The following is a 10,744-nucleotide window of genomic DNA, read 5'->3' on the forward strand; positions in this document are numbered from 1 at the left end:
TAACACAGTGAATGAAGTGGGTTGTAGCCACTGGAGAATCCATTTATCAGGACACAGCCACAGAGTGCACTTGACAACACTGAAAATAAACCTAGGTGTTGTTAGTAGTGTTTGGTTTGAAAATAAAACTGAAATGGAAAGAATTACCTAAGAAAGGCTAATATTTTCCGATACTTCCAACAGATCACTTTTGCCAGGACATTTAGACCCTGAATTCAAAAAGTTCATTGAGTCAGAGAATCTTACAGGGTATCTCAAGCTCTTGGAACCAAGACTTTCTGTTCCATGTTTTTAGCATGAGCTATTAATTTCATAATATAGTGGTGTCTTTACACTGTTACATTTGTGTGGGAGCCTAGTTCTCTCACAATAATGGACTACAAAACCACAAAGAGTGAAAGAGCCCCTCCTCCTTCCATCTTCACCACCAGCAGAGGACAACAAGAGTTCCACAACCACATTTCCATTTCTCTGTACAACCCCACCATCATGTGAGAGAGCTGCACCCAGAGCATGCCAAGAAAATGTCTGTGCTCCACATAAGTCAAGGCTTTTCAGACATGCTCCCAATGCCCATTCAGTTCTGCTTTGCCTTTTTAGTTTTGAAGGAATGTAACCACTAGTTTTGAAGGCACATAATCACATAATGAATTATGTGGGTAAGTCCATGAGTGTCGATAAGAGTGGTTTGAAGGACACGACAAGCAATTGGGTGAGGGATTCTGAAAAGCACTGGATGAATAGAGTAAGGCTTAACTATGCATGAAAAGGAACAAAGAAATTAATGCATGAGAAGGAGAGAAAACAGTAACCATAATAATAAAACACATGGCTGGAGAGTTAGCACATGGAGCAGACGGTGGGAGGAATTCCCAGAAAGAACTTTAAAAAAAGTACTTAAATACACAGTTACTAGAGACCTGGATTAAGATATTTCTTCTTTTATAATTAGGCTTAATTACCCAGGACCAGTATTCTATAATGTTAAATATATTGTACTGAGAGAACTTTTTACCTTGTGGTATTATTGCCATAGCAACCTATATCTCCAATGCCAAGATCATCAGCCAGAAACAGAAGTATATTGGGTTTATAGTCCATAGCTGCACTCAAGCCAAATGTGTTCCAGAACAAACATGAAGTCAGTGCCATTAGGATACACCTCCTGAAACACAACAAAATATCTTTTTACATACACGACTTGTAAGGGTTGGGGAGTGATGAGATCACTCTGGTCAGAGAGGCTGCAGTAGCTTTTCTGCAGCCCAAGAAACAAGGACATAAATGAAGGTTGTCATCTTATTTGTTTGCCCCAGGAATTTTAGGCTTCAGTCAGTGAGACAGATTTCAGAATGTATCAAAAACTTCAAAGACCTGAGAAAAACTAGCATTTCTATGTTTCATAAATTCTGTGAAAATTCAGGTTACATTCCAAAGTCACTCTAGCATTTCTTGAATATCTAGTCTCCAGCGAATAAAGCAGTTTTAATTATATTTGGAAGGGAAGTGAAAAAAACTAAAGAAACTCTCCCCTCTAACTCAAAAGTACTTGAACTTGAAGCCATCTCCTCTATCACCATTCTAAGATACCAACTAGGTGCCATACCAATATCAACTATAATAAATATCTGCTGTAAAAACCAGAATTTATATTTTTCACATACATAACAGACTTTATGTATAAATATGCCTAGAACACTCGAAGCCGCATGCTTCTCCAAGTAAGTATTGCTTATCAATAGTCTTAAAATCTAATCATGGATTGATTTTTCACTTGCACACAGTTATCAGTGCAATATATATCAATTTTGCAGGACATGGGGCAGCAGCAGCTCTCCAGCACAGACTGAGAAAGTCCTGCAAGTCCTTTGCGGATTTGCAGTTTTGGTGTGAAAATCTTATCTACAAAAACATGTTTTTCAATGAACAAGTAGCCACCACCTTTAGCAGGAAAACACAACACACACAACTTTCTGTAAATGTGACTGTGAACTCCCAGTTGTAAATAAGTAACCAGTGGCTATGGGGGTTGAATCATCCAAGAGCAAAGTTCCAGCTGGGTTTTTTTTTATACATTCTACAATTTAGAAAGTTGTGGTGAAGCCTTGGTTTAGAAGCACTATGGGCAATTTCCATCTCTATACTTGGATTACCCAGTTTAAGAAAAGGAGTATTTTCTATTTGCCAGTGTTGTATCTCCTAAAAGTTACAGGGTACTATACTGGTACAATGAATCCTTTCAGACCACGAATGCAATTCAGCTAGAGGTGCAGGGGGAAGGTCTCTAAAGGACTGTGGAAATCAGCAGCCCCCAACAGCCCATTTCAGGCATCCAGGCATTTTTCTCTCCAAGCTGGGGACAAGAGTAGTTCTCCCCACCTCCTTCTGCTACATTAAAAATGGAAAAGAAAAAAAAAAAAAAAAGGCAAATGATGAAATCTGCTTTTACTGATGTCTGCGGCCACATCCTAACACCACGAGAAAACTAAGTGCTAAGTGTTGGATATTTGCTGATCCCTGTGGTAATCCTGCTTGTGGATTAAGATGGGGTCAAGGACAAATTCCATCTTGGGTAACCTACTACTTAAAGTTCCAAGTCCATATCCTAAGTTATTATGTAGCATTATTGTACATTATAAAATAACTATGCCTACAGCTCCAAGTGATCATGTTTCAGCAATACATGGAGGAAGAATGCAAGAATGTTTAGCTACTAAGCACCAATAAAACTCAAAAACAATAGGGTTGAAAGAAAGTAGAAAATAAAACATGCGTATAAATACATATGTGTGCATATTAATAAATCTTTTCAGAATTATCTTGAAAGCTATTTCTGTAAATGATAATGTTAAAATCATAGGCAGAAACTTCCACTTGGAAGACAGATCTCATTATTTACAAACACAAAGGCATTAAATAAGTATGTAGTTAAGATGGCCATAAAAATAAATAAATAAATAGATAAATAAAGAAAATCACATGGCAGCTAGTATTACTAAGTGATTTTACAACATCTGCAAAACATTAGGAAAATACAGGTAACTTTTAAATAAAAGACTTGATTTGGATTTACACCGTAGTTGAGCTCCCATAGCTTTATTGACAAAGATCTTCTAAGGACAGGTTAGAAAACACTGGCACTGGCAATCAGATGTTGAAAAAAACCTACTGAACTATCAAATTTGGGGCCTGTACTTGCCTTAGAGTTATTTTCTAAGGTGATACTGCTGTGCTTAATGCATAACTAGAGAATTGCAGCATTACGAGCTTATAGCAGCCTTCTGTTCAAGAAATCTGCTTTTCTTACAAGATTTAATGGAGAAGTTGTATCTGTGTAAGAGCCTGGCACTGTTTCTCTAAGGGCTTGCACAAAGGGAGAGACAACTTCAGAACAGTGTGGGGCTCACAGTCAGGGAGGAATTAAAAAAAAGCGTGGGGAGAAAGGGGAAGAGAGAACGACATGATTTTTAGTAGAGTTCAATTTCTTACATAGGGGTAAGGAAGGGAACAACAAAGACTTAAAGCAAAGAAAGCATCAGGAAAACTGATTCATTTGAGCACAGGGTTGCTTGGGAATAAAAAAGGTAGGTCAATTCAAACTATGCCATTTTAATTCTGTGAAGTGGAAACAAATACATGCAGAGAAGAGCCAGAAATGTATTCACCTGAGCAGAATGGCAGCAGCGGCTGTGCAAGGCAGTGGTGCAATCATCTCCTGGTAGGCAGCGATCCTGAAAATAAGCTTATAGGAAGCAACAAATTGAGCTGTCACAAGTGTGATGTTGGGTGAAAAAAAGAACTCCATCGCTCCTTATATTTCTTTACAAAAGAGGAACTACTGAGATAACTTTACCTGAAAGGCATGTGTACTGATGGGATCACACTATGTACTGACCAAAAGTAGACTACTTTCAAAGTCAAGTTTAAGTGGAGAAGGGCAGAAACCCACAAATGATTCAAGAGTGGGAAAAGATGTTTTATTTTGAGAGAATAAGAGCTCAATCAAGCACAAGACAGTAGAAGATGAATTAGTGCATAAATTCACCTTGAGAAAACACAGGTCTTAGAAAGCTCATCAATTTTGCTGAAATAGAGCAAGTATTTGGAAGGTGAATTCAGAGAAATAGAACCCACACTTTGTGCAAGCAAGGCAATTTATTATTCAATCATATTTTGAAGAAGACTACAATATCATCATGATTGTGTACCTTAAATGGAAGAAAGAAAAGTGTTGTAAAGAAACACAAGTTATGTAACTCTGTAATGGGCAGTCAGCTGAAATTTAACAGTTCATAGTAAACACGATCAGAGTAACAATTTGATATAAACTTCATAGTATCTTCCCCAGTAGCCACTTCATGAGCCATCTTTTTCTCAGCTACTGAAAGCAGCTAAATTAAAGCAAAATTCTAAGACTCTTATCTAAAGAGTTCAAATAACCTGAAGAAAATGGCCCTTTACTTGAGGATTCTGCTTCTCATCATCATTCCTTTTTAATTTCCAGGTTGCTCTTAGTTCTCACGCTAACGAGACTCTCCAATATATATTTTTTTCTGGTTCATATAATCCCAAAGTAACCTTAAAATACTAATTATATAGATTGAATGGTCTTTGCATGGACAAAGGGGACTCTGAGTACATGTGATGATGAGTTGTTCTCAACAAAAGTCACGCCAAAGGATCACTGGAGGCAATTGTGGATTCCCCAAGGTCTAATTGGGTGGATTATTTTCAAGCTGATAGCAAGTAGAGTCTTGCCATTTATCACTGCTGCTGCTATTTAATTTCAACTGATGAGTTCTCAAAAGTCATTATTAACTAAAAACATTATTATTTCATTTACAACCAGAAGTACACATCAGTTATTCAGTCTAGTACCTCCACATAAAAAGTCATACGACTCTATAATAATTTGGTCTAAAAATTTCTGCAAAATGATGCCAAATCCTACAGAGCCATGAACAGCAGGAACTGGACAACAGAACTTTGTCTGGACATATTCCTCTCAGTTGAACAATTTTAATTGCCTGTAAACCTTATCCAAAACTTACTGTTTTCTGCAGCTGATACTACACATGACTGCCCTACCCCTCCTTTCTCCAAATTTGTTAGCCATTAATGAAGGCTTAATCGACTTAGAATACATTTCATCCAATCTGCCAGGAATGTCACAAAGCCTCCAGCTGCCTCAACAGTCCCTCGAAAATATTTAGCAAAACAGACTTTTTCTTGGTTTATTAAGTGGTTGAATCAGTTGATCCTAACTCAAGTGGATTGTAACAACTCCAAGTAGCGTTATAAAGCTTTTTCTAGCCAGCTGCCTGGTGCAGACTCTTCTTTTTTTTTTAGCTTTGCTTTATAGAAAGCAGGCTCTGCAAGCCTGAAACTACTGGATTAGCCCCTTGTTTCCCCACTACAGCTTGGCTCCAGGCAGTTCCCTCAGCCTCAAAATATTTCACTTGTTGAACATAGTCTGAGACTAGAGTCTATACTTCATGAAGTCTTACTCAGAAGAAAAAAGACAAACTTTCACTTCAAAAATACTTATCAAAGCCGGTTGTATCTCATGTTTCACCCTCATCCCCAGAAGATTGGCAACACTGCTACTTGCTCTTGCAATCCACTAGGAGTTGAAAGAAACTTCTTATTCTTAAAAATGTTAAGAGAGGTACAGCTCCAACAGAAAAATTTGGAATAAACTCTTGTCCGTTCAGCAAAAAGTCAGTAATTTGACACAGCAAAAGAATTTGCTTTCCCTTTGTTTTCCTTATCTAACTTAAGATAGTGAAAGAAATTACTTGCAGACTGACACAAAAAAGAACCAAACTCCCGAAACACAACATCAAAAACAAATCCCAAACCACAGTTTAAATACAACAAAAATGACTTATAAGTATTAGGACAGACATTTTCAAGTAATGCGTGGAGATATGTTGCTGTTTAACTGTTAGCTGAAAGTAAACACTTTCTGCCTTCTATGAAAATATACTACATGACAGATTAATCACATTCAACAGTATATCAGAATGCAATTTTAAATGTGAACTTCAGCTTGCATTATGGATCTGAAAGAAACACGTACAACATTCCAGATGCATCACGCTGTTCCACCTTATTGTCCCTTTCCTCCTCCTCTCCCATACCTTCCAGGCATCCAGATGTTCAAGAACAGAGAGGCAACAAGTGGTGAACAAGTGAAATAAGAAAGAAAAGTCTTCCAGCTGGTGTGAACATAATCACTTGCTCAGTGCTTACAGCTGGTGAGCCAGGAACAGGAGCTGTTCATCAACCATAAAGCAAGGGATGTCTTGCAAGAAAGGTAAAAGCCAAAAATCATGAGATACTTAGCAGTTTGTCTTTTTCCCTGCCCATTCTGCACCCTCAAGGAATCAACTGCAACAGTGCTCAGTGGGGGGGATATAGTTCTTACTGACCTGGATAATAAACAACAGTTGTTATCTGTTACCATGATTATAGCATTTTATTACCACTTACTGTTGTGCATTGTCAGTAACCAAAACTCTCATGGTAAGCAACCCAAATTTTTTAGTTTATGATGGCTACCCTGTTCTAGCCTTGCTGCTGCACAGCAGCCCCCCACCTTGAGAGCAACAGCAAAAGGGAATGGTCTGACCCCAGGCTTTAAATTAACTCATGCATTTTCACATCATGATTAGCACTCCGTGGCCTAAATGATCTAATTGTGCCCCTGACTTCAAACTATACAGTTAGAAACATGCAGCTTTCCTTACAGCTGGGACAAGAGCAATGCACAAGGGTGGAAAATTTGAGGCAGAAACAGGGTAGACAAATGAGATAAAAAGAACAGCAACTAGGAGCACAGCTACTAAAGAAGCAGTGAAGATCACATGGAAGCAACATGGAAGCAGATTATGCTTTCTGTATACCATTGTAAAGCCACAATAACTAGCAATAATAATAAAATCAGAATACTTGCCGTTCACCACCTAGCCCTCCAAAAACTGGAGCTTGGTTTGAAATGGTGAAGAGGACAGGAAAACGGATTGTTATGGTAACCACCCCCCCTTCTCTCCTCCCAGGCCCTCTAACCCTGCTCACACGTTGTTTTTGCTATTTATGAGCCGGTGGAGCAGCTGGGCAGGAAGGCAGAGGCTGGGTGCCCTCCCAGCTGGAGCTTTGCAGGGGAAGACGCGAGTAGGTGCAGAAGCAGGTCGCTGCCTAAGGAAAGAGCTCCGCGGGGTAAAGTTCACCGCTGCAATTCAGCTTCCCAAAAACGCCTCATGGGAACCAGGCTGGACGCCTCCTGGGACAGTGCTGGCCCCGGGGCTGCTCCTGCCCAGAGCCCCCTGGGCGGGGAGCGGTAGCAAATCCACACTGCTGGAAAGACTTGTCAGCCTTGTGTTAAGGGTGTAAAGTAAGGAAGAAAAAGTCCTCACGAAGGAAGAATAGAGACGATTTTCTTTAAGAAAACCCAACCAAACAAACCCCACCAAACCCTAATCTTTTACTTACTCCATTCTCACTCACTGAAGGAGCTTTGTTTTCACCTTCTTCTTTGTCTCAGGCTTTCTGATCTTTGCTTCGAAAGATAGTTTTTCCATAAAGCATGGCTTGTGTATCTGTCTCAAGAGTAATTGGTGAGTATCGGTCTCCTTTAAAAATCTTGCCAAAGGCATGTCATCTTGCCTGCCACAGGGGAGGGCTTCTCTGCCTGCTCCTGGTGCCAAGGGCTGAATAAGGAAGAACTGTTTTAAAGTAGAAGCTGGAAATACAGCTCCTATAATAGCCAGGGCCAACAGAAAGAGCTTTGGTGATCATTGAGTGTAAGATCACGGGCAGTGAGACTGTAGGCTACATCAATCCGTATGGAAAAACACCCTATGGATGAAAACAGGAGAGCCATAGTTAATGCAGAGGGTGAGCCAACTAACCCTCTTGAGATCAAAGAAGATCAGTCATCATAGTGTCACCTTGGTGTTTGCATACCAACTCTGGCAGCCTGGCTAACTCCCAATTATGTTATTATAGTTCATCTGTCTGTGAGTGCTCTGTTTTGCCAATGCAAATACTCGTGGTTGTGCAGTCTGGCTTGCCTCGCAACTTTGCAGACCCATGGGGGCACCAGCCCCCTCTTTTTACTGACTACATGTGCTTATGATGTTTTAAAAATTGGATACAAATGTGTCATGCTGCAACCCATTGAATAATGGCTTTATTTAAAGACAGGAAAAAGGGTTGAGGTTCTTGGTGTGGACATATCATTGAGAATCCTAAATTGCTCAGAGGCCAAAATAAATATTAATATAAAACACCATGGCAAGGTGGAGAAAACAATCAGAACTTATTAACTAGACACTGATATTATAAATACATAATCACTCTGAATAACATGTAGATCACCAACATAAAGGATTAACCGAAGACCGGCTTTAAATTCAGCCTCCCTAATCATCCAAGCTTAATGGACAGACCAGTTGCACAAAGCCTAAACATCAGTTTTTGCAGGACCAGTATTTTCAATCACAGAAAAAGTCAGCAAGTGCCAAGAAAGGGCTTTTTGTGAAGGGGGCTCCTTGTTAGCACAGTCTTTGTTGCCACATATAGAGACCCAATTCCAGACCAAGACCCTGTCACTCAATGCAGAGACATAGAATGGGCAGTGCCCCTAAGTGTTAGACATTAAAGTGCATAAACTTTTTTTTATATTTTAAAATGTTCATCAGCAGTCAGTGCTCTTCTGAATTTTAAAGACTGACAAGTAGTAATAAGGTTAAAATGGCATTTGTCTATCAGTTGTATCAATATTTGAAGAGTCTCATCTAGCATGACTTAGAATCAGAGCCTACTGAGCATACTTGTATTGGTACACTTGCATATTTTAACAACTAAACAGTCATTGTACTTGAAGAATATGCTTGTATAAGATATTAGGTACTTTAAAAAAATGTATTAGTTATAGTCAAAATATGGTAGTTATATTATTAATCTTACAGTCATTAGAATAACAAATTAGTTTGCACTTCAGCAGATATGTGTTGATTTTTCAGTTGTGATTACAGATGCTGTGATAGCATTTCTTGACATGTGACTGGGAGACAAAGGCAAAAAATTTAAAACTTCAGAGACAGTTGTGATTTGCACAGCAGGCAAGATTCCCTGGCTTTTGATCCCTTTTAGAAACGAGTGTGGTTTGTTATTGTGGCAGCTGCCCTAAGCAGTACTGCCAGAAATGGGAAGACTGGAAGTTATGAAAAGTCCTTCCTGCTGGGAAGTGCTGTGCAGAGGATAGAAAAAGTGGCCCTGTAGTTCTTATATGGGTCAGTAGCTCAAGGAAAGTACAATCAGATGTGACTAATTTGGTGCACCCATGACTGAAGTAAGCAGGAAATACATACCATAGGATGTACTGATCGGGGAAGCCAGTCTACTGCTATCTTTGTCTACAATCCTTTAAAAAGTTTTGGTCTCCTCAGCAAAAAAAATATCTATTTAAGTGTCTATTTAAGTGCCACAATTTTCTTCCAAAATGTGAAAGTTTTCAAAAATTTTCAGTGCCTTAAAAGAGGTAATGATCATGGAAAATTCAGGGAAACCTTAGCTTTTGAAATGAAGACATAATATGATCATTCATATAGAGTCAGTTTTACTTTTGAAATCTTGGCTTAAGACAACTTACTGATCATTCATTTCTCAGACATTCAAACAGAGAAGGAAGATGCCCCAGAAACAAAAGTAGATTTGCAGGGGAATCTATTTTAACTTTCAGTTGATGATGCTGCCTCCCTGAAGATGAGAAATAAAGTCCTTTCCATCACCACTGTTTGTGCTGTAAATTCATGGGCTCTCATCATAACCCTGTTCCTGTGTTTAACAAATTGATAATGAGAAGTAGGTGGCATAGAACAAATGATCAAACCCAGCAAGGCAGATGATGTTTTTCCAGCAGCATGAAATCAAAGCAGTAAGTTGCCCAAAGGCAGGAGTGTAATGAAGCCAATTATCTGCTTTAAAAAGCCAAAGCTTCACATTGAAGGCTCTCATCGGTCCAGGAGGCTAAGTTATCTGACAGCTATTTCTTAAGCTAAGAGGCATTCCATAAAAATGACCAAACCCATCATTTAAACAGTGATGACTTTGGCCATTGTGAATTCACAGTAAGCACCTTGATGGTGGCTTCCTGAAAATATTAATATTTTTAAATCTTAAGAAAAAATACTTAAAATCACTTAGAACCCACTAGGCCTTGGCATTGCTGTTCCTTTCCTTGATAACATAGATCACAGACAAGAAAGCGGTATGAATCATAGTCTTGAAGAGCCCAAGCTTCTAAAACAAAACAAATATCTCTGGCCTTTTTTTTTTTTTTTTTTTTTTAATTTATTTTGCCAGCTTTAAGAAGTAGAAAACACATATTAAGCAAAGGTTAAAATACCATTCTCATTTTACCTCTGTTGCCTAGAAAGAGATTATGAGATTTCATGGAATAAAGGAACACAAGTAGTGAGTTTATAAATAGATGAGTAATTTTAGCAATGATCAATAAAAAATTGACTGCCTGATGGGTATACTGACTTCTTTTTTAGCTGAACATTCTGCTCTTCCCCAAACCTGCAGAAAGTCAACTCTGTAACTAGCTCATGTGTTTGATTTTGGAAGTGTCTCAATCTTCTGCTGAGATCAGTAAAATCCTTCAAATAAAAATAAACCCAAAACATTCCTGTGAAGGATACTGAAGTGTACAAGAAAAAAACACTGAAGCACC

General features: G+C 38.7%; 1 protein-coding gene across 11 annotated transcripts in view; it reads right to left on the reverse strand.

The window, feature by feature from the left end:
* LOC309451702 (arylsulfatase H-like) overlaps positions 1 to 7,832 on the reverse strand; it is a 38,563-nt gene extending 30,731 nt beyond the window's left edge. For 3 of the 11 annotated variants that reach the window (XM_082075672.1, XM_082075676.1, XM_082075679.1), the window contains exon 1: positions 1,016 to 1,147. Coding sequence is in view for 3 of the 11 variants with exons in the window: in XM_082075671.1 (XP_081931797.1) it covers positions 1,016 to 1,165; positions 6,144 to 6,154 (161 nt within the window). In the remaining 8 variants the exon portion in view is untranslated. Of the gene's footprint in view, positions 1 to 1,015; positions 1,166 to 6,143; positions 6,612 to 7,494 lie in introns of those variants that run through there. The other 8 variants (XM_082075671.1, XM_082075674.1, XM_082075675.1 and 5 more) reach the window with 7 other exon arrangements.
* Between the last annotated feature and the right edge of the window lie 2,912 nt (positions 7,833 to 10,744).

The sequence above is a fragment of the Streptopelia decaocto genome (assembly GCF_964273445.1).
Source record: "Streptopelia decaocto genome assembly, chromosome: 1".
Lineage (NCBI taxonomy): Eukaryota > Metazoa > Chordata > Aves > Columbiformes > Columbidae > Streptopelia > Streptopelia decaocto.